At 36.8% G+C, this 23,673-nt stretch overlaps 2 protein-coding genes across 4 annotated transcripts; both read left to right on the forward strand.

Annotated features, from left to right (window-relative positions):
- The first annotated feature begins 1,143 nt into the window (after nucleotides 1-1,143).
- Nucleotides 1,144-13,669, forward strand: LOC103991278 (coatomer subunit beta'-1). 2 transcript variants are annotated; one of them, XM_009410672.3, is made up of 24 exons: nucleotides 1,144-1,441; nucleotides 1,642-1,662; nucleotides 1,802-1,863; nucleotides 1,974-2,028; nucleotides 2,486-2,522; nucleotides 2,605-2,930; nucleotides 3,016-3,147; nucleotides 3,226-3,374; nucleotides 4,694-4,762; nucleotides 4,971-5,121; nucleotides 5,204-5,269; nucleotides 6,367-6,555; nucleotides 6,974-7,114; nucleotides 7,195-7,269; nucleotides 7,419-7,595; nucleotides 7,689-7,780; nucleotides 7,867-7,983; nucleotides 8,300-8,414; nucleotides 8,534-8,605; nucleotides 9,328-9,524; nucleotides 9,645-9,738; nucleotides 9,885-9,991; nucleotides 11,250-11,382; nucleotides 13,271-13,669. In XM_009410672.3, exons 1-24 carry the CDS (start codon nucleotides 1,439-1,441, stop codon nucleotides 13,373-13,375), a joined length of 2,685 nt encoding a protein of 894 aa, XP_009408947.1. In that variant the 5' UTR covers nucleotides 1,144-1,438; the 3' UTR covers nucleotides 13,376-13,669. The 2 variants fall into 2 exon arrangements, with proteins under 2 accessions (XP_009408947.1, XP_065013889.1); XM_065157817.1 differs by having other exon boundaries at nucleotides 1,347-1,441; nucleotides 1,786-1,863.
- A 2,936-nt stretch (nucleotides 13,670-16,605) lies between these two features.
- Nucleotides 16,606-23,519, forward strand: LOC135642041 (uncharacterized). Of its 2 annotated transcripts, XM_065157819.1 has the most exons (14): nucleotides 16,606-16,828; nucleotides 17,502-17,746; nucleotides 17,872-18,145; nucleotides 18,222-18,295; nucleotides 19,409-19,568; nucleotides 19,662-19,686; nucleotides 19,803-19,892; nucleotides 20,755-20,926; nucleotides 21,012-21,085; nucleotides 21,181-21,250; nucleotides 21,640-21,711; nucleotides 21,791-21,924; nucleotides 22,094-22,167; nucleotides 22,902-23,519. In XM_065157819.1, the coding sequence occupies exons 3-14, from the start codon at nucleotides 17,929-17,931 to the stop codon at nucleotides 22,958-22,960; spliced, it is 1,221 nt and encodes a 406-aa protein (XP_065013891.1). In that variant the 5' UTR covers nucleotides 16,606-16,828; nucleotides 17,502-17,746; nucleotides 17,872-17,928; the 3' UTR covers nucleotides 22,961-23,519. The 2 variants fall into 2 exon arrangements, with proteins under 2 accessions (XP_065013891.1, XP_065013890.1); XM_065157818.1 differs by lacking the exon at nucleotides 17,502-17,746.
- Nucleotides 23,520-23,673: the final 154 nt, after the last annotated feature.

Genomic DNA, 23,673 nt, shown 5'->3' on the forward strand with positions numbered 1-23,673 from the left:
ATAAGTGCATTAACATAGAGGAAGCATTTCTACCACCCTTGTTTACAAGTTTATATGCATATATATTGGAATTCATTAAGTAGAACTTTTTCGATAAGTAAGATTTATACTAACGTCTTATACTAAGATTGTGTATTAATCATAATTTCAAATTTCATTATTAGGAAGGTAAAATTTTTTTTTTCTTCATGAGGTTCTCTGAATAATGCTATATTACACTCGTACCAGTAGATGAAATCGTGTCTATCACTCACTAAAATAAAAAATATTTATTTTTTCAATAGTGGATGAAGAAATCAATTAGTCATTATATTTACGAATTGCTTATCCCGGAAGAGAATTATCTAATCCATATAGTCTTAACAATGGCACAAAAATCATATTGTTCATTTTCATTTATTTATGAATGTATTTTAAGAGATAATACGATACAAATATCATGATAGACTAGGCTTAATATATGATAGATAGACATGTAACTTTTTTTTAAAGGCGATACTATCATGAAATTTAATCTTAAAATTAAAATTTATTAATCATTTTTTAAAAAAAAATATAATATAACTTTAAAATATTTTTAAATCGATCAAATCATAAAATCATTAGGTGTCAATCCTTTTGCAATACCTTATCCTTAATTGAAATGATCAAATTAACTTGAAGCAAATAGGTGTTCGACTAGAATCTAATTAAATTAACATTAAATTTACATAAATATGATCTAAAATCACCATAAACAGATGTAATTGGATCTGAATTTGTTCTATTTGGGTCGTACGAGTTTGAATCGAAAAGAATTAAGTCGAAATTATCCTGAAATTCGATCTAATTAGGGGTAATTGACTGGGTCACAAGGGATCGCATGAGACTTGACCTATCAAATTAGGCAACTAATAAGAAGAATTCCTTTATTTGAATTTTCATCAATTTCATACCAATAAAATAAAAGAAAAATTATTAATCAAAGCTGGATTTCCTCCATTTTCTGAATTTTCTTTTGAGAGACAAGAGTTTGATTTTGTCCCATTATTATTTTTATTTTTCATATATTTATTTCGACCAACCAAGGAAGATGGCTGAGAAGCCACAGTAAGAGACCGCGGACGTTGGCCACGGTGGATCAAGGGCAATCTCGTAATTCTCGGCTTCTCCTCCTTCTTCTCACCCTCTCATTAACGTTGACGGTGATTCTTCCGACCTGTTAAGCCGAAACCTCTCTCTCTCTCTCTCTCTCTCTCTCTCTCTTCGTTCCCCTTCTCTCCGCATTCGCCTCTATTCCTTGACTCGGAAGCTTAACCGGATCGCAGCTCTTCTTCGCCACCTTCCTCCCCGATCTCGGCCCTCCCAAGCCCTAGATTTCTGGGGTTTCGGGTCATCAACCCGCGGATCTCTCCGCCCCTACTCCGCCTCCGCTCCGTCTCCCGTCTCATCCGAAAAGATGGTACGTTCGATCTTTTCTCGTGCCCTTAATCGCCTTCTTTGCTTAAGTGATGTTATATCTTGATGGTTGTTCGTTTCTTGGGTTTCGCGTGCCTCATCATTAAGAGGCTGAACTATCTATAGAACTTGTTTTGTATTGGTGTCTGATGGTTGTTCGTTTCTTTTTCTGTGTTGATTTGGTACCCGTGGCAACTGCTGCAGCCTCTCAGACTAGAAATCAAGGTATGTGATCCTAACCCTTGTGTAGATTTTGGTAGATTTTAGTTGGATCTTATGTCTGGGTTGAACTCTATTGTCAAATACATGTTACATTTGAATGGTATTTGTCTCGAATTGTGCTTACAGTTTATATGTGTGTCAGAGGAAACTTGCCCAAAGGTCGGAAAGGGTGAAATCGGTAGATCTACATCCATCGGAGCCATGGTAAGGATGAATGCCTTTTTCTACACTCCCATTCTGATAATTATGGAAAGGGTGATGCAGGTTTTCAATACTATATGATATGCCACCCTACATTAATCTTTTTATTGCAGGATTCTTGCAAGTCTTTATTCTGGAAGTGTTTGTATCTGGAACTATCAATCACAGGCAAGTCACCTGTTTTTAATATGTTGTATTTGTACCTTGGCTGAATAAACTTTTAGAATCATTCTTGACCACTCGTTAATGAGATTGAGCAGCCACATTATGTGGTCAATGTGTGTATATACCAACATGCTTTTGGAACTGATACACCTTCATATTTGAGATGGTACTTATTGCATCTTTCAATATGAATTATTCTTTATCTGGTTCTGAAATAGTTAGGGACTAGCCAAGTCTGAAGAACTTGATTGATCATGTAATGAGAACAGAGTTGTGAAATTATTTGAGACTAAGGCCATACCCTACATCACACTCAATAGGATACTTGCACTTTGGTAGAGCTTAGGAATGGTCTTGTTTTTATCCATTCTGATGATTGACAATGAGAGACTTTTTTTGCATCATAAAGAATTTGGTGTTTATCTTGATATATTTTGATCACGAATTCGATTGATTGCAGACTATGGTAAAATCTTTTGAGGTCACTGAATTACCAGGTACACTACACTGTATCCTAGCCTTTTCTGATGTTACTAGAGTTTGTTATATATTCTGAACATTTATTTATTGGGATTTCAGTCCGGTCAGCAAAGTTTATAGCACGCAAGCAGTGGGTTGTGGCTGGTGCAGATGATATGTTTATTCGTGTCTACAATTACAATACTATGGACAAAGTTAAAGTGTTTGAAGCACACACAGACTACATAAGGTGTGTGGCTGTACATCCAACACTTCCATATGTGTTGTCATCATCAGACGACATGCTGATTAAACTTTGGGACTGGGAGAAGGGTTGGATTTGTACCCAAATCTTTGAAGGACACTCTCACTATGTGATGCAAGTAACCTTTAATCCAAAGGACACAAATACTTTTGCAAGTGCCTCCCTGGACCGCACAGTGAAGGTGTTGCTGCAATATCTTTGATGCGTTACATGGATTTTACCATGTTTTTTCGGGTACTGAACCGTTTAATTTAATTTTTTTGCAGATCTGGAATCTTGCTTCTCCAGATCCAAATTTTACACTAGATGCACATTCTAAAGGAGTAAATTGTGTTGATTATTTTACTGGTGGTGATAGGCCATATTTGATTACTGGTTCTGATGATCAGACTGCAAAGGTGTGCCTCATGCTTTGTTAAGCTCATAGCTCACAGTCTACTCTAAAGTTTTTCTATTAATAAGTTTCATTAAATCAGGTCTGGGACTATCAAACCAAGAGCTGCATTCAAACACTCGAAGGCCATACACATAATGTTTCAGCTGTCTGTTTCCATCCTGAGCTTCCGATAATAATAACAGGTTCAGAGGATGGAACTGTTAGAATTTGGCATGCAACTACATATAGGTAACTGTGTTCTGGAAATAGATCTAATTCTACATACACCTTTCTGTGTTAATCTTCTTTGTACTTATCCATTTGCACTATGAAATTCTTTTAGTAAAAAAAAATTGTTGGTTTTATTTCAAGTTGTTGGTTCTTAAACTAGTAATTTCTGTAGATGATTTATGGCATGGTGCTCACTTTGCATCATATAAATTTTCATAACTTTTTTAGTTCTTTTAGTGTCCTTGACAGAAATATAGGGAGGCTTTTTACAGAAAAGGAAATTAGCTATTTTATAGGTAAAGCACATTCATAATAGAATGTGTTTTCTGTCTTCTTTTATAGTTTGCTTGCCTATTTTAAACTTACACAGATTGTATGTATCCAATAGGTATACTTTTAGTTTTAGGTTTTTGGGGGGGATGTTCAGGGACTGTTTTCATTTAGGCCTGTGGCATTCATCAACACTGTTCGTAATTGGCTGTTTAGAAAGAAAAAGGAAATTGCAATGATGGCATATGTGAGGCTGCTCAGGCTTGGAAACTTGAACCAAGGGTTTAATTGTAGTGGCAGGAGGAGGTATTATAAAGATGCTTGGAAGAAAAAGATGATGACTAAATAGTGTCGGATGGAGAAGTTAATGGTGATATTTCCTCTGGACTTTTCATCCCTACTTTTTGAGATGTGAAGAAACTAATGTAATTGAATTGGTAGCACATTGCATGAGTTTCCTACCATGGGGAGTTGGTCTAGGATTCGTGAGGCTGTTTGCATGATTCAAACATGTCTCTTGTTGTCATTAGTCAATAGGCTACTTTAGAAGAGCAGATTTTGATGGCTTAGCCAGAAAAATGCTCTTTTCTCCCTCAAGATTTATTGAGATAAAAAACTGATTTTTGGGTTTGCTTTGATACTTTTTGCTAGATATTTAAAGATGGTTAAACCTCATTTATTTGAAAAAAGATCTTATTGGAAATGTGTAACGTGTACACATTTTATGCAGGTCTAGCGGTTAAACATCATAAAAACTTATATCACACGATTGTGCTACAGAATTGCTTTGTAGTATAGGTAGTAACTCCTAGGAATTTAAGTGGATTGGCAAACAGTTTTTAGTTAGTGGATCGACAAAGACAAACAGTTTTTAGTTGCTCAGGTTGGTTAAGTGTTGATTATGCTTTATGTTTCTTTCAATGAAAATTTTTACTTGGTGGTGTAGATCTCAAGTCCTGGAATGAAGCATTTTATTCCAAACTGTATTTTAGTATTAACATATTGTGCGGTAATTTTGAATTGTGTTCTTTTATTTATTCAAAATATTTATTCCTATGCTTTTACAGGCTTGAAAATGCACTAAACTATGGTCTGGAAAGAGTTTGGGCAGTAGGATACATGAAACGGTCAAGGAGGTATGGACAACCCGTATCTGTCTCTTGTATCTTTCCTATGGTAACACTATCTATTTTCTTTTACCAAAGCTATTGAATCATTGTCAACTTTTAAAAAACCATAGGTGGTTTATTATAATCTCCTAAATTTGCTTTAGGAAATGTTGTGAAAGCTTTTGATGAGTATTTTTTCTTTTCCATTAAATTGGTGAATAGGTTTATGTTTCAGGGTTGTAATAGGATATGATGAGGGAACCATCATGATTAAGATTGGCCGTGAAGTACCAGTCGCCAGTATGGACAACAGTGGAAAAATCTTATGGGCAATACACAACGAGATTCAAACTGTTAATATCAAGACAATTGGAGCAGATTTTGAGGTAGGTACTTCTACTCTGCTCTTAAGAACGTATGTTGCACACTTGCATGTAATGAAGGTTGTGGAATTTGCTCCATCTGCAGGTTACGGATGGTGAAAGATTACCTTTAGCTGTGAAGGAGTTAGGAAGCTGCGATCTCTATCCACAAGTAAGTGTTGCTGAAATCAATTATGCTACAAACGTCATTCTTTTTCACTTTACCGTTTAGTGGATTAGTAGCACGAGTGGTTGAGGAAGTGCATAGGAGAACTTAAATTCTAAATAATGAAAAAAAAAGAGATTTTCCGGATTTTAAGTTGACTAGTGATATTGCTTTCTGTAGATATTAATCTTGAGAGAAGATACATGTGTCAATTTGAAATAGTTATTTTCTTACAGTTTGGTGTTGTCTGGATTACAAATTTATCCGTATATATTAGTTTTTCAGTTATAGCACTGGTTCATATAGATTGACTGCTTTAAAGTAGGCTGAACTGGTATATGCATTTGTTTCATTCATAGTCATCGTGCTACTATCCAAATATTTAATGATTATAAGTATTCATATTAATGAGTTGACATCCCAAGTAGTTAATTTGGATTATCAAAACCATACAAAATCATAGCTAGAATTGTATGCTGCATTTTCCATTGTTTGATGGTGACCTCATGTACTCCCATGTCGAGTATAGGCTATAATTTGAGGTGATATATGGGATGGTTTAACGTCATTTTCTTTTGTCATCATGCATCCATCAGGCTTCTACGTATCAGTATATTTGCTTACTGGGATGCATTTGGCTAGGTTGTAAAACTCATGCGCCTGCCATTTTAGCTGAGGCATGATATGCATCAAAGTGTGTACTGGCACCAAATTCCTTCTTTCAAATTCATCTGTTGCTTCTACATATACTCTCCATTAACTTACATGGGAAATATAAAAGTTCTGATTTGCAACAAGTTCCCTGTGAATTTGACCAGTAAAATTATGTAGTTGACCAAGCTGACTTGATTATCTTAGAAGTGCAATTTCTGCCAAATTAACAGTGATACTGTGGTGAGGCAAGTTAATAATTATTTCTAAACAAATATTTCTTTTTGGTAAATTGATAATTTCTACTAAAAAAATCTCCTTGTGAAATTGCTTAATTAAGTAGATGTGGTAATCTTTGAGTAACATGCTTATCATAGGTAGTTATTAGTACTGAACTTGCTGCTTTCCATTAATATTCATTATACATAGTTCTTAGTCTTTGTTTTGTTCAGAGTGTAAAGCACAATCCAAATGGGAGATTTGTTGTTGTTTGTGGAGATGGAGAGTACATTATCTATACCGCATTAGCATGGAGGAATAGATCATTCGGATCTGCTCTGGAGTTTGTCTGGTCATCTGATGGAGAATATGCAATCAGGGAAAGCACATCAAAAATTAAGATCTTTAGTAAAACCTTCCAGGTTTGTCCTTTGTTTTTATAAATCTATTTGTGTTTTACAAGTCTAAGCCCTATGAACATATTTATTTGCATAAAATTATCTCAGTAAAAGAAAAGAATATAGTCACTGAGACATTATATGATTGTGTGAGATGCACCAGGAAGCCTCATTCATTCAGTCAAATAAATTAGTGTGAATTTAAACAAGTTATATGCAACCTCTTGTCGTAATCGATCTGAAAGGATGCACTATAGAACTTTTTATAATTTCTGATTCTTAAAATTCTGACTTAGGTGAAATATCATCTTGTTATTGGTGTTGCTTCATGGTATCCCATCAAAATGGATTTGCATGCATCAAGCATGCTATGATTTAATGATGAAGTATGCTTTATGACTTACAACATTGCTTGAATTTTTAAATGAATGGCATCTTTCAGGAGAGAAAAAGTATTCGGCCAACCTTTTCTGCAGAGCATATTTATGGTGGAACACTATTAGCAATGTGCTCCAATGACTTCATTTGTTTTTACGATTGGGCTGAATGCAGATTAATACGTCGGATTGATGTCAATGTCAAAGTAAGTTTGCAGCTGGGTACATAATATGTTATCAGTCTATGGAAAGGTTCCTGTAATATATTTTCTCATGAGTATTGCAGAATCTTTATTGGGCTGATAGTGGTGACCTGCTGGTCATAGCTAGTGATACATCCTTCTATATTCTGAAGTATAAGGTAAGTTAATCTACATAATGTTTATCCTGCAAATATTTTTATACTTGTTTAAGGAACATTGTTATAGTAGATATGCTTTTTGCATCTTCCTAGGAACAAGCTCACAAGATTTGTTATTTGAATGTTCATTAATGTTGCTTTTCCTGCAGAGACATGTTGTTTTCTCTTACCTAGAAAGTGGAAAGCCAGTAGATGACCAAGGTGTGGAAGATGCATTTGAGCTTCTTCATGAAGTAAATGAGCGGGTTCGAACTGGGATTTGGGTCGGTGACTGCTTCATTTATAATAATTCTTCTTGGCGACTAAATTACTGTGTTGGTGGAGAGGTAAGCTTATTCTGATTTTCTCATCTTCATTTTAGTTGCCTGTTATAATTTGTTTGCATGATGGTATATGGTTATTGTTTTTGTTAAATTTAGGTCACAACCATGTTCCATTTGGACCGGCCTATGTACTTGCTTGGATATCTTGCTAGCCAAAGTCGGGTATATCTTATCGACAAGGAGTTCAAGTGAGTTTGCATAAGAGTTGCTATGGAATCTTCTTTCATTTTGATTGATGAATTTTCTTTTGTTTAATAATTTCTTTCCTTTTCAGTGTTATGGGTTACACCTTACTTCTCAGTTTGATCGAGTATAAGACACTTGTTATGCGTGGGGATTTGGAACGTGCAAATGAAGTTTTGCCAGCAATTCCGCAGGATCATCATAATAGGTACAAGTTTTTCTTCAAAAATGGAGAGTGAAAGTTGTTGCTAGACCGAATATTCCGACAAGAAGCCTGATTTTGTTAAGTACAATTGTTGGTTAACTCAATCCAAGTATACTTGTCTTACCTGATAAATACCATACTTCAACCTTGTGAGTCTCGATGTGTAGGATTTGGTGCTTTGTGATACCTTCTTCCCATATTATGAAAATAGATGTTAGTCTCTGAAAATATCAACTTAGAATATTTTTCTCGATTTACATATTGGGGTCAACTTATTGTTTTTAGTTATTGTCTGTTAACTGTGAAATCAATTTGCTAGTGTGGCTCATTTCCTGGAATCTCGGGGCATGCTAGAGGATGCTCTTGAAGTAGCAACAGATCCTAACTACAGATTTGACCTAGCTGTTCAGCTTGGTAGGTTGGAAATTGCAAAGGTACTACATACACTTCATGATCATGTGTAACTGAAAGGATGCTTATAACATGCTTATTCTTGAATGATTATGTTCTTTTAGTTATTTTCCCTTTCCCAACTGAATAAAATTCCCTGCAGGCAATTGCCATGGAAGTACAAAGTGAATCAAAGTGGAAGCAGTTGGGAGAGCTGGCTATGTCTACTGGGAAAGTAAATTTGAAACCTGTAGTATATTTGGTTTTTTTTTTCTAGTATTTGTAATTGGTGTTTGCATATGTGTTGATCTCATCATGTGGTTATTATCATGCTCTTGCAAGTGCTCATGTTTTTGTAAACTTATTAGACACCATCATAATGATATATTGGAGTCATTAGCAAATACTAATGTCTAAGCTGACAGGATTAATGTCAACTCTCCGTGAATGTGAAAAAATGGAATTGATAATTTAGAGAAGACTGTAGGGAATAGAAAAATGATTTTAAAAGACCAAAATAAGAGGCTAACAATGGATCAAAGTGCCACTAGCGCCATCAGTTTCCGCCAGTCCTTGGCATGGTATATTGTCAGCATAGCACACATTCTGATGGTGACATGGGGGTCCTAGCAGCTACATAAAAGGAAAATTGATCAATAAAAGTACTGGGATGGATATAGAAATCTGTTAGTCATTCTCATCTTCTCATAAATTGATTAGACACATCTTTTAGATTGGAGCATATACACCCTATTTGTCTAATTTCATTCTGCTGACCTTTTACTGCTTCCAGCATATGACAATGTGACAGTTCTCCTGGTACTAGATTTGCTTGTTTGAGTCTTCACATTCTGATGCATATATGTTAAGTTTACATAAGTGTCAACCTTGGAAATTAGCTTGTTGACTCGAATGATTTAGTGCACTAATTCAGTCATTTCATTTATTGTTTCACAGTTAGAGATGGCTGAGGAGTGCCTGTCACAAGCTGTGGATTTGAGCGGCTTATTGCTTCTTTACTCAGCTCTCGGTGATGCTGAAGGGATAAAAAAACTTGCATCTCTTGCCAAAGAGCAAGGAAAGAATAATGTTGCCTTTCTTTGTCTTTTCATGCTTGGTAAATTGGAGGATTGCCTTGAATTATTGGTGGAGAGGTAATTTTTTATATGCTTTCTATATTTAATATATTTTATTTGTTCTTGGGATTATGCCATGCATCATTTTTGTATGTCATCTTATTCACTTTTTCATTAGTAATTTATTGTATTTTGCAGTAACCGGATTCCAGAGGCTGCGCTCATGGCAAGGTCTTATCTTCCAAGCAAAGTTTCAGAGATTGTATCAATTTGGAAAAAGGACCTCAATAAGGCATGTTTCTTTTTTTCTTCACTAACTTTTTGGGTGGTTAGAATATTATATTAAGAAAATTTGGAGATACAAGTTCTGAGCTTTCTCAGTTTCCCTGAAATGTCCTTGACAGATTCTCTTGACTGTTAGTCTCATTTTTTGTAAAGGTTAATCCAAAAGCCTCAGAGTCTTTGGCTGATCCTGAAGAGTACCCAAACTTATTTGAGGACTGGCAGGTTGCTCTGGCTGTTGAATCAAATCTTGCCCATGACAGGTTCTTATCATGTCATTTCTTGTGAACATCATGCAAGGCACTGTTTTGCATACCAAATTTTACTTGTTATTAACTAATTTGCTATCACCAATGACCAAAATTTGTTGTATACTTGAAATCTAGATTTGGAATGATGCCAATATAGAATTTTTTACATGCATCTAAGATGCATGTTTAACTTCCAAATGGTTTTACCTTTTGGAAAATATTTAACATTTTCTTTCTCAGGATATGCACAACTGACTTTATGTGGCGTTCATATCTGTTATTGTTTCATTTTAAAGGATTTTGCTTGTTTTTATCTTGTGCACTGAAAAATCTTTTTTACTAAAATATACTGAACTGTACAATCATGTAAGAGTGTCCATTTTTCAATGTGCTTATTGTAGCTTGCTTGGAACTGCATTTAATTGGACCATAATTATTAGATAAGTTGGTTCAAGCTTCACAGTTGTGTAGGTTTATTATATTATAGTAATTCGTCATGTAGAAGCAAACAATTATGCACATGTTTTTATTTCTGATGATGGTTGTTAATTCTTAACTGTTGCATGAACGAGGAAGAACGATATTTTACCTTAGAATTCTTTGTTCACACAAGATGATTTTGTGGGCTTCATACCATTCTTTGCCAAAAATGCAGTTTTGAAAAGGAAAAGGGATTACATCTAAAAATGCCTAGAAAAAAGCTTTTACTTTAAGGTTCTGGGGGTCCTGATGATCGTGAACATATTAGTAACTTTTATTTGGAGGCTTAGACATTTATTACTTACTATATGGATTAGATATCTGTTCTTTGGCATGTGCTCCAAATCAAATTAGTTTGGTCAATGCGTCTGTTTTTTATGATCTAAAAGTAGCATAAAAGTTAGTGTGTGAACAAGAGGTGACATCATTATTATTATTATTATTTTCATTCCATCTGCATGGTTACATCAGTATAAGATAGAATGTCAGCTTTGAAAAGTCTCTGTGGGTACTTAGATCTTAGGTGGCAGTTGGATATCCTTAAAACTGAAATTTTGTTTTTTGCTTGAAAACATAAAGCACTTGGATTTTGAGGGTTATGTAAGGGTCCAATTTACATTTCTTTTGCATGACTGGAAATAAACATTACAGCCTAAGCACATGAACTTGGCAATGTTTTGAATGCTTATGCTTATGTCCACTTTTTTATAAGCAATCTTTGGGTAACTCGTTACTTTTCAAATTAATTTGAAAACAAGTCAATATAGACGATTATTATTGTTGAAAACAGGGATAAGTATCCTCCTGCTGAAGAATACCTGAGCTATGCTGAAAAGTCACAAATTAATCTTGTGGAAGTATTCAAAAGCATGCAAGTTGATGAAGAGAGACTGCCTCTTGAAAATGGTGATTCTGGCCATGAGGTATGTTGTGCTCTTTATACTAAATCTTTTATGTTGTCACACTACTTTTGTGGAATTTCAGTATGAGCATCTGTGCATGGAAGCACAAATAATGGATGATACAGGTTTTTGATTGACCAAGACATTCTAGTAGATTTTCATATTTTATTTTGTCAGAATTATCCTGCAACTGCTTGTATCTGCATAATTTGAAAGGCTGCTAGTCTAGGTACACATGTTTCTAGAAAAATCATTTGTAAAATTTGATCAAGTTTCCATAGTCTATAATGGACCCTGGTTGGATAATTGATTATCAATTTGGTGAGGTAACATCTTTGTTAGAAAAGGAAGAGGCTAATGAGAAGCATCTACTCAGTGTTTTGAAATGCGCTTGGGCGAGGTGAGGCCTGAGCACCTCGCACAATGGCCGGGCGATGTGCTTCAATGAAGCGCCACCTGGGCACTCGCCTCAGCCCAAGCATCAGGTACTTCAGGCGAGTGCCCAATTGAATAGGAACTAGATTGTCAACTGGTTTAATTGAATTAGGTGTTAGTTGGTTCGATTGAACCAACTAAGCACAGGTAAACAAACCCCTCCCCTCATGCTACTCACGCACGCACAGTAAAACCCTAACTACCGTCGCTACCCTCGACACACCTCTACTTCATCGTCGATGCTTCCATGCGTAGCTCTCTCTGTCATTGACGGACAGGTCCGACGCTTCTTTTGTCGTCGATGGATAGGTCCAAAGACCCTATCACTATAGCTCTTGTGCATAATTTCCCCCACCGTCGTTGCTTTCTTGTGCAGCTCACTCCGTCATCAAGGGACAGGTTCGTAGCTTTCTCTGCCACCGATGGACACATCTAATGCTTCCTCCAAGCCCCGACATCGCCATCCGCACTTTCTCTGCCGTCGTTCAACAGTTCCTCCATCATCGTCACCCTCTCCTTCTCCAACTTCCACCATCAGTGACTCCTCTTCTCACTACTGCAAACTATTAGAACTATTAACACCTTTAAAACTGATATTAATTCTTAGAACTGTTAACCCTATTTAGAACTACTAATCCCTAATTAGCATTGTTAATTGTTACTTAGAAATGTTATTAATACCTGTTTAGCATTGTTAATCTCTATTTATTTAGAACTATTATTAGAAATGCTATTAAACCTAATTTAATATTTTATTTTATTTTTATAATCATATTATATATGTTTTATATTTTTATATTCTAGAGCATCTCGTTTCGTCCAAGCAAGTGCCTCATGCATTTTGAGACCTTGGCACCTAACGCTTTTATAGACACTACATCTGATTATGAAACGGAGACTATGCTGTTGATATAGGCCCCAGAAATCTGAGGACAAATTACTCTATGTTATCTCTGAATTAACACCAGTGGTGATGACTTTCAGCATATTAGGTTGCTTGACCGAAATTCTGGTGGAGCACTTTTGTTTTTCTAGTGCTTGTTTTTTCTAACAAGATTGGTATTTTGTGGCACAGTGACACATGTCAATCATGTTGTACAAAGTTAAATTTCAGCTTTTAGCCTTCAGAAAATTCTTCTTCTGTTATGTTAACATTAGTGGCATATTCATCCTGGATTGTGCTTTAGATTATTTTTTGTAGCCAAATTATAGTTACTGTTGATTTGTGACAACAGGTACTTGATCCATGCTTCCAAGCTTACCTTCATATATGAAAATTTCATGTTCTGAAACCATATTAAGATTATTTTCTTTCTTTAAATCCTTAATTATCATAATTAGGCACTTTAAAACTCATGGTAAAATGAATTTTTTTCTTTTTTGCAGGCATGTTCTTGGGTTTTATCTTTGACTTGTTTATTTGAATTTTTTTTCCCATTGCCACCTTACTCTACGTTATCCAATGGATTTGCAGATGAGGGAAGAGGATGTCACAGAGGAAGGTCAAGACGAAGCTGTTGAGCATGATGTGAATGATTCTACAGATAGTACTGTCCCGGTTAATGAGATCAAGGGTTAGAAACAGTGGAGTATGAATAATAGAGGAACTCCACCAGCCTAAACACAATTGGTTTTGGTAACTATAGAATCCAAATTGTGTATGGTGATAAATTGTTTCCAACCTCAAATCGTACATTTCTCTAGAAAAGTCACTAGTGCTACTGGTATTAGAAAAATCAGGTGTTTGTAACATGAAATGTTGGATTAGAGCTCAACTTAGTCATATAGTAGACGATGAAGGTTCTTTTTGTAGATCATTATTCCGATTGATTCCTTCCATATGATCAGCCTTGGCTGCAGAAATTTATCTTCATATTGCAGTGTAAATTGCTGTCCTCCGGAGCTGACATTTACTTCCACCCATTGTTGTAAAAACATTGTCGAGGCCTGTTTTGGTATTTGCCTATGCATGACATGTTTTGAGAGATTGCAACTCCAACCAGGTATTTTGTTGCTTGCGAGCCATAGATTATTTTGCGAGTGTAAATTGAAGTTGGCAGGTTTTGCACTTTCACAGATCGTATGGGAACCATTCTTGTAAGATGCAGAGGATATGTTTCTTTCTTTTTTAGCTTTTCTCTGTATATTGTGACTAATAGCTGTTCCTGACTTTCTTTTTTGTCGATGTTGCAGTTCTTATCCTACTTACTGTAGCCACTTGAGCTTTGAAGTTCCATCACTTGATAAGGTAAAAACACAGGTTACATTATCCTCAACAGGGATGAAATGAGACTTAATACTTCCTTTTAAAAACTCTGGCTGGGCCAACTGTCATATTTTTGTACACTATGAAATAGACGTGCATTATATTCCTTACTCTTTGGATCTCATGTCGCATCTACCCTTCGCTCGTTTCAGCTGCATGTATAAATATTCTTAGTCCAGTTATTTAGCTGTTTAATATAACAAGAAAATCATATGTCGATTTGGATAAAATTTGTACAGTTGGTAATAATTTTACGGAGTGGCTTAATTATGCATACTGACATATCAAACTTCCAAAAGAATAAGATTTTGTTAAAGTTCATTTGGTAGTTTGCGTTGATTCATTGGGCATGATTTCAAAATTTTGACACCAGTGCTTTTATGCATATTTTCTTTATATTTGTCAAATGATTGAATTTTTTTTGTGCTACATGAATCACTACGACAATTTTAGCATGACTGTGTTTCTCGTTCATTATGAATTGCACATGACCCCATTTTGGGGTGATCAGATTTTTTGAAATGAAACTATGTGCTCTGTGTTATTCTTTAGACTAGAGATTTTTGTCCTTGTGATCCATGGTTTTTGAAAAATTGCTAATCAACGATATCAGATTCATGAAATAGCATAAAGTCACTGTGCAATTGAATCCTGGAAAATTAGTTAGAATTATTAGATGCTTGGTCGTTTCAGCCATCCTTTTCCTGCATTATCGAGGAGACAGCTCTATCCAACTATTTTTATTCTATTATGTCATTTATAAAGGATTATTGTATGTTCGTTTTTCACAAACGTTCTCAAATGCCTATAAACCAAGCTGGGTTTTCCAATGTAATCGGTTGGAATTTTTTTATGGTTTTTGATAGATATATTAACTTCTTAAAATTGCTACTTGCTAGTTGGGGAGTCTCGTGTCTTTTAGGCTTGTAAACCAGTTAAACCTGATCGGATCAGCTCAGATAGGATTGGATATCTGATCAAATCAGTCTAGACCTGATCCATTTACAGGATCAGTTTGGTGCCATGTTGATGGCAAATGGGTGTTTTTGATTTTTTTTTTTCTTGCTTCTAAGAACTTTAACAGTCATGTTTGTGCGTGATATTGCCCTTCCTATTCCCTGGGTTGGCACTCATGGGTGGTAGAAATAATTTATTCTACTTTGGATCTTCTATTAGGATTTAGTCGCATAGTTATATTACAGAAAATGTTATTGAGTTATGGTCTTTGCAGGCTTCCTTAAAAACGCTGAGGTATTTATTAATCAGTTCTTTTACCTGTTGGAAGCTATCACAAAAGCAGCGACTCCGAAGTTTGATAACTGGAAACACAAATCTGACCTTTAAATCCCTTTCCTGCCACAACACCCAAACCTGTGAATTCTCTTTCTTTTCAGGACCGTTACACCATCAATGATTTCTCCTACCTCTCCAATAAGATATCTGTGGCTCACATTCGACCAGTCAATGCTCGTCACCCAGGCTATTGAATGGTATTTGTTATAATAAGCTCCATTTAGACTATCTGCATCCTGAATGACAGTTGACTGCATAAGTAGCTGGTTTTGTGGTTTTATGTTTGGAATCCCTTCATTCTTCCCACGCTTTTGCTTCTTCGTCTCATTTATCTAGCATTATTGTCTCACATGTCTCATACTGCACACTTTCCAATCTAACCTTACTAGTTCTAGTTTGTCACAGCCGAAAGCAAAGGGAGAAATAATTGAATTCTTTCCAGCCAATTCTGACATAAAAATTAGCGTACTACATCTTCTTTGGAGAGACTAAACTTAAGAGGCCGACTCTTTGGTTAATTTTAGTGTCACTGTATGAGACTTCTTTGCCTAAATCCTGTAACATGTCATTGTCAAAAACTAGACACTTTTGCAGCAAGCTCTGTTCCCTTCATGTTTGATGTAGCAGAAACCTCTCCCTTTTGTGCTAATTAGCACACTGGTTTCAGAGCAAAAGTCCCATTCACATGGGCTCCTTTTGGTTGTAACCCAGGTTCATGGTGCACCATTATCTTTTAGATTCCAATCACTTTATCTGCCTCTTAGTTGGATCCATTATTGCCTTCCTTTACCACCACCATCTTTAGTTTGAGGTCCCTCGTCAGCTCAGGGAAGATATCAGATATAAAGCATGCATTATGAAGGTGAGCTATTGAGTTGTTATATTTGTTATTTGATATTTTTCCGACGAAACCTTACTAATTTTCTACTTCACTTTTCTATTCCATGAATTTATACCTATATTCTAACATAGGAATGAAGTCAGTGGATCATGAGAAGTGCGGAGTCTACATGAACAGCTTTCTTCCTTACGTGTGTAACATGGCACTGCTCTGCTCTGCTCTGCTCTTTTGTGCACGTAACAGGCATCCCCAACCATTACAAGCTGTGGCTTGCAAGAGACGGGGCGAGATGCTTTACGTCTCAAGCCACGATCTACGGATCGGACGGTCACGATGGGGAGGAGAAGAATCCAAAAGCCCTAAAACTGGTGCCGTTCAGGAGATGGACGTCTGAGATCGGCCCATCAGGACTCCTAGATGCGTGTTTCCACACCATGGGCTGCCATAAATAGCGAGCGAAGGTCGCCTCCTTCCTCAGCAAGCAAAAGGCGCGACATGATATATACACGAAAAATTAGCGAGGAAGGCATCCACCACCGCCTTCAACTCCGTCTCCATCCTTCGCCGTCACCGCCTCCTCTTCTTCCTTCCATCTCCCACTCGATCGATCACAAGTTTCAAGTCATGCTGAGGTGAGTGATTCTTCTCCCATCGAACGTTTCGGATTCCTCCTCTGCGGTGTTATCTTCCTCTGTTGTTGTAGTTCGAACCAGTTCGGATACATTGCTTCTTGTTCATAAAATTACTTGCTCCAATTCTTATGGAGATTTGAAACGACTACTTTGATGTTTCATTTCTTTGGAGATTAAAGGTCTTCAGAAAAATATTCATATTTAATTCAATATATTTGATGTATTCATGAAGCCATGAACTATACAGAGTATAATTTAGAGGAGTGAAAAATGCAAGAGATACAAAGAAGTTAACCTTATCAATGCTCTTCGAATTACCAGTACAATTCTATCTCTATCCCTTCTAAGCAATGGAAGTTGTCTGGTGAGAGTTTCCTCTTCTCATGCAACCAACTGGTCCTTTTCAGTTCACTCATCTTCTTTCCCACTGCATTGTGTTTTCTTTCTACTCTCTCTCTCTCTCTCTCTCTCTCTCTCTCTCTCTCTCTCTCTCTCTACATATATATCTATCCATCTGTCTTTCTACACACACACACACATCATCAACATGATAAAGAGCTGCCTATATAATGGTTCCTTTAACTTTGCTTTACGCTTAATCAATGCGAAGAATTGGCTTACGTGATAAGCTACTTTAATTTTTTGTCCATTCTGTTCTTTTTAACATGTGTAGTTTTCACTACCCTTTAATCCAATGAAGATCTACTGTTTCACAAGCTGGTTCGAGAAGGTCTTCACCAAAGATCTCATTTTGGTGGAGCATCCACACTGTGAGACCTGCACCTGATGTTGGATTCCGTTCGTACTCGATGGATGGCATGGATGTGGCCCGAGAACGGGAACTTGCATGTTATAAGGCCAACCGTGTGTGAGACTTGGTTGGTCTGTGATCCGGGGTACTCGGTCGCGGCCCTGTGGGTAATGCCACGAGTTCTGAGATGATCTGAAGCTTATCTCATTCCCTGTCGGTGTGTCATTTTAATGACCTGATCATCGAAAGATTTCTCTTCTTAAGGTGACAAGAAGCTCGTGTTGTGTTGCAGTAATTAACAGATTGTGTTCGGTAGAGATCGAAGAGAGCCGCCAAAGACGTCGATGCGATGACGAATACTGCCATGGAGGAGGATCCCCACAGTAATGTCAGCAGCAGCAGGGACAGGTACGCTGAGTTCATGAAGGACTCCTGCTGCGCCCGCTACTTCCTCGGGCCGAACCCCTCCATTGCGAGGTTCGTCTACGCTCTCATCTTCCTCGTCACCTGCCTCCTCGCGTGGACCGTTCGAGACTATGGCCGCAATGCCCTCTCCGAGCTCGAGAGTTGGTCTTCTTCCCTCCGTGCCTGCTTCTTACCTGCATGGCACTGCAATCACACCATCTCGCTTCTTCTCTGCAGGACTCAAAGGTTGTCATGGTGCTCGATATTGTTTAGGCGCGGAAGGTGTACTCCGCGTAAGCTTTGGCTGCTTCGTATCCTTCTCTGTTATCTCCTTTTCTGGTTGTTCTAAGATGTGCTGCAGAGTGCCTCTAGGAAAGCATTGATGTACCCGATGGAACGGTGGAGTTCTGTTGAGGGCTAATTATCATCCTGATCTATAGATTTAAAAAATTTATATTAAAATTTCTATAGTTATGAAAGTGAAACATTTAACCTCGTTTACTCTAACGTCATTTGTTATACCGATGAAAGATACAGTATGTGATAGCACGTGCAGGAATGACATGAAAATGATAGATAAAAAGATAATTTCAACGGTTGTGGTGGACGATGACGCTATGGGTGATTGGTATGGTAATGGTCGACGAGAACAATATGATGGTCGACTTTGTCAATGTCGATTTGAACATCGATGATGAGGATGAAAAGGAGACAGAGTGGTGAGGCATCTACATTCACGTCGGTACCGGAGGAGGAAAAGGGGAGAGGTGAGGCATCTGCGTCGGCCCCACACCACTCTGCCTCCTCTTCCTCTTTCGGTAATGCGATGGTCGGCAAGAATAAAGAGGAGGCAGAGCAATGTGGCATCAACACAGAGGACGCAATGTGATGCCACACCGAACGATGGGGTGGTCAACGCAAACAAAGAGGAGGTAGAGTAGTGTGGTGTCGACGCAAATGCCTCACCTGCCTCCTCTTCCTCCTCCGACGTTAATGCAAATGCATAGCGACACCAGAGGAGGCAAAGCGGTGCGGTGCCAATGTAGATGCCTCACCACTCTGCCTCCTCTTCCTCATTGCCATCGATGTTCAGATCAACATCGGTAAGATCAACTACTGTATTGTTCTTATCGACCACCACCACAACAGTCACCCATGATGCAACCATCCACCACAACCATTGAAATTACCTTTTTGTCTATCATTTTCGTGTCATTCATACATGTGATGTCACGTGTTGTATATTCCGTTGGTAAGCTGACAACGTTATGGTAAATGAGGTTAAATGTTTCACTTTCATAACTACAGGGATTTCAATGTAAATTTTTTGAAGTCTAGAGATCGATCGGGATACTAAAGAGGTCAAACTATATAGGGTAATCTGTAATTAACTCTTCTATTGATGATCTTTAACTTCAATCAAGTTATTCTTCTTTGTCATGTTTCTGTCCACCATGGGGACGAAGAAACTAGAAGACTCTCGGAATTTGTGGCACTCCGAATGGTGGCCTGCCAAGATCATCATTTGGATTGTCTTCATGGTGGTACCATTCTTCATACCCTCTGCATTTATCCAGCTCTATGGTGAGTTTAGTTAAGCATCACCTATTGTTTCTTGATTTAGATTCTGTACTTGCTTCTATTCTGATTCTGATTTTGACATTTTTCTTCTTCCAGGGAAATTTGCACACTTTGGTGCAGGGTAATAATACTTATCATTTGTTTTTTTTTTTAAGTTTATATTAATCTGCTAAAAGGATTAATGACATGAGTGATCAGAGAATATATTTCTCTCTTTTTTTTTTTTCTTCTTTTCAGCGCATTTCTTATGATTCAGCTTATCAGCGTAATCAGTTTTATAACTTGGCTAAACGACTGCTGCCAATCTGAGAAATATGCAAAGAGATGGTATGCTAAATATATGTTTGATATTACATAAATCAAGGAGCTTTTCAGTTCTTACGGACTTGCAATCTTTTCATCGATATCTGTTCAATTCTGTGTGTAGAGTATTAGATACCTTGTAATCTGATGTACTTCAAACTTTGATGTACTTCAAACTTTTGGAAACCATGAATTGCATCCTTGCAACTCTACCTATAATTGTGTATGACTGATCTTTCAACAAAATATTTTTATATACTTCAGTATCTGAATTCTAAAGATGAATATACAAAACTTGAGTTTGATGGTGTAGCAAATAAGTTCATTATTTGATTCATTTCTGGAGATGATCAATTCTCTTCACCGTCTCCATAATGTAGTTCACTCATATCTATCATAGGGCAAATAAACAAAGCTGATAAACCCTTTATGCAAAATTTTAATGTTCAGAGAAGTATCAATCATAACCACCCTTTCTAAGGTAAGTATCAACATAGCAAGCTTGCCGATAAACTTATTCTTCTACTACTCTTGGCCGTGGAGTTTTAAACAAGCTATAGAATTGATGTTGTAAACTTGTTATATATGCTGAAAACAATCGTGATGGGAACAAGAACGTCAGAGATTATTTATTCATGAAATATATAATAATAATAATAATAATATCTATATCGAGTTTAATCCCAGAGACTCTTGATATAATTGTTGCATACAGGTTATAGCAAATTTGGTGACAAATTTTTTGTGTTCTACTTGTACTGCTTTAAATCTTTTTTTTGTCTTCTTTCCTGTTCATTATAAAATGCATTGAATTATTATACAAAAATGTTGTTTCCTCTGGATTGATCTCTCCAATGGTAAGGCTAACAATGGAACCTTTTTGCAGCCAGTACCAAGTGATGGTTCTCTCAGCCACAGCATATGTTTCATCCATCTCAGGAATTATTTTGATGTATATCTGGTATGTGCCCAGTTTATCCTGCAGCCTCAATATCCTCTTTATCACCTTGACCCTGGTGCTTCTACAACTCATGATCCTCACATCAATGCATGCGAAGGTAAGTAGTGTTATTTATTCTACAGCATCCTACAGATAAAATCAGAAATGGTTTCTAAGATCTCATCATGTCATCTCCTGAGTAGGTTAAAGTAGGATTTCTGGCACCAGGGCTGATGGGAATGTATGTTGTGTATCTTTGCTGGAGTGCAATCAGGAGGTAATTATTTGGTTTTTTTCTTTTAATACTGATGTTAACAGCCTCATTTTACTTTATATCTTCGACAATGTAATGCTGTTCTATCCTCAACACAGTGAGCCACAGACAGAGATCTGCAATAAGAAAACAGAAGTTGTGACAAGTGCAGATTGGCTTACTATTGTGGTAATTTTCTTAAAAGCTAGATGAAGAGCATTTTTATAGAAATTCCAGAACTTGCATGCAATATTTAAGGATTATATGAAAGGAAAAGTTTACCTGTTCTTCCATATCTCAAATTGGATTGTTAATCAGTGATTATGACATTCTATGCATTCCCAGGTGACCATAAACTAGGCAATAACTTTCAGACCCAGTTAATGTCATCAAGGTTATGGTAATCCATAAAGATTGCTTAGGCTCAATTTATGAATTTGATTAATTTTATCTTATACATGATAGTAGATGAATCATGATAGTATCTGATATTGACTGCTGGGCATCATTTTGTTCCGATCATAAATTGCTCCTAGATACAATCATCTTATTCATTCTTGTGGCTTCATCTTGACCAGAGCTTTGTTATTGCTGTCCTTGCAATAGTAATTGCAACATTTTCAACAGGGATAGACTCCAAATGCTTTCAGGTGGATCTCACTTACATCACCCCACTACATTTATTACTGTCCTTCCATTCACTGAGAGGGTTTTATTGGTCACATGCAGTTCAAGAAAACTGAAGCAGAGTCAGAAGATGATGTTCCCTATGGGTATGGCTTCTTTCATTTTGTCTTTGCTATGGGAGCAATGTACTTTGCCATGCTATTTGTGGGATGGAATGCACAAAACACCATGCAAAAGTAAGTTTTCATATCCATCAGCTTGCTTTCTTACTTCAGGGGTGGCACTCATCAAGCTTCATGCAATTATCTGCACAAGCCTTTACCAATATTTCATGATTAAAGAATAATCAAGCTTTATGTTATTTGTGTTGATCTTATTAATGATCATGCATTTTGTGCTTATCAGGTGGACAATAGATGTTGGATGGGCCAGCACTTGGGTCAGAATTGTCAATGAATGGGTAGCAACACTTGTCTACAGTAAGTCTTGAAATCTCTCTTGTGGTTAAGATTAAAGAATAAAGCCATTGTTTGCTTCTGCTTCTGGTGAATTGTCTATCAGCCATATTACCATGATCATTGCATCTGCATAAATGTTTCCAAGTAAACTTATTTTCCTCCCCCTTTTCTTTTAGATCTACTACTGATAAATGTTATTTTCTCAAGAGCTTGTACTGTTCTGGTCTGAATAAAATGAATTTTAGCTCAATAAATTGCATGAGTCTTCAAGGTGGAAAAAAAAAATCCTATCTTTAGATTTTAAATCTGTTCCGAAGTATGATGAATGACTATCTGATTGAAAATTGCTGGGTTGTGGGGAGCAAAATTATGTTGGCTTATCAATGGTAAAATATAAATAATGAAAATCTTATCTTATTTACTAGCTTAAGCTTTTTAAATGGTGGCAAATCATGTGTGATGTAGTTCAACTTTCCTCTCTAACTAAACCTATCCTACCAAGCCACATGGAAGGGGAAGCATAAAATGTATCATTAAATTTCATTTCTCATTAACAGAGGCTAAATTTTAATAGCAATGACCATTGTTTCTATTCTTCTGATGATTGCATCTATCATCTTTTTTTCTTCTTTTAATATGATCCTTAGTTATAGTTTGAAACCTTTTGCTGCGAGCATTCTAGTGATACCCATATTTGCAAATGTTATGTGGCTTCTGATTTGTATTCAACCTGTTTTTGCTGTTTCTTAATACAGTATGGATGCTGGTTGCACCCCTTGTGTGGAAGAGCAGAAGGCAAGCAGATCCAGTATAGGACATGAGGATTGTTCTTGATTTCTTGTGTAGAGAGTACATAGGCAACTGCTGCTTCTTGTGTAGAGAGTTGATAGAATCATCATCAGCTCCAGATCTCTATATGTCTAGCAACTGCATTCTAGCTGGTACAAGTTAGATTGTCTCAAGCATCACCCACAACACAGTGGTATTGAGTTCACAGCATCAGTTGTGATGGATCCCAAAGCATTCTTTGGAGACTTTATGAGTTGGCTGCAGGTTTCAGGCTGTGGGTGTGGATGCAATGGCATACACATCCTCTGGAGTTGCTCAAGAGCCAGAAAGGATTGTATATATCGCATATCAATTCTTTAAGAATACTAGAATCTCAAATTCATATAAGCAGGGAAATGTAATAGGGTTGTGATGTCCAAATGGATGTCTGAGTCTAGTATAGCTGCTATTTGGTGCCATCTCAGAAATGCATATTTCTGCATCTTCCTGGTAGGAAAGCAGAATTCTGATCCAAACATGTTGAGCAAAATGTAACAGATTCTTTTTCTTTCCATTATATTATGATTTCCTGTTCTTGTTACAAATTGGCTATAATTCCCACAACTGCATACTTCTGCATCCACCTAGTTGTCAGGTTTTGAGCAAGGTAGAAAGCAGATCCAAACATGGGTGAAGCAAAATGTAGAAAATTCTTTTTCTCTTTCCATTATTTATGATGTCCTTTTTCACCTTTTGTTA

Source organism: Musa acuminata, chromosome BXJ3-7, assembly GCF_036884655.1.
Source record: "Musa acuminata AAA Group cultivar baxijiao chromosome BXJ3-7, Cavendish_Baxijiao_AAA, whole genome shotgun sequence".
Taxonomy (NCBI): domain Eukaryota; kingdom Viridiplantae; phylum Streptophyta; class Magnoliopsida; order Zingiberales; family Musaceae; genus Musa; species Musa acuminata.

Bases quoted from the DNA above. Each gene is read 5' to 3' on its own strand.
- LOC103991278 (XM_009410672.3), top strand. The intron at 8,415-8,533 runs GTACTACATACA...AATTCCCTGCAG, and splicing joins GTAGGTTGGAAATTGCAAAG to GCAATTGCCATGGAAGTACA. The intron at 8,606-9,327 runs GTAAATTTGAAA...ATTGTTTCACAG, and splicing joins TGGCTATGTCTACTGGGAAA to TTAGAGATGGCTGAGGAGTG.
- LOC135642041 (XM_065157819.1), top strand. From the start codon at position 17,929: ATGACGAATACTGCCATGGAGGAGGATCCCCACAGTAATGTCAGCAGC. The intron at 20,927-21,011 runs GTAAGTAGTGTT...TCTCCTGAGTAG, and splicing joins TCACATCAATGCATGCGAAG to GTTAAAGTAGGATTTCTGGC. The intron at 21,086-21,180 runs GTAATTATTTGG...TCCTCAACACAG, and splicing joins TGCTGGAGTGCAATCAGGAG to TGAGCCACAGACAGAGATCT.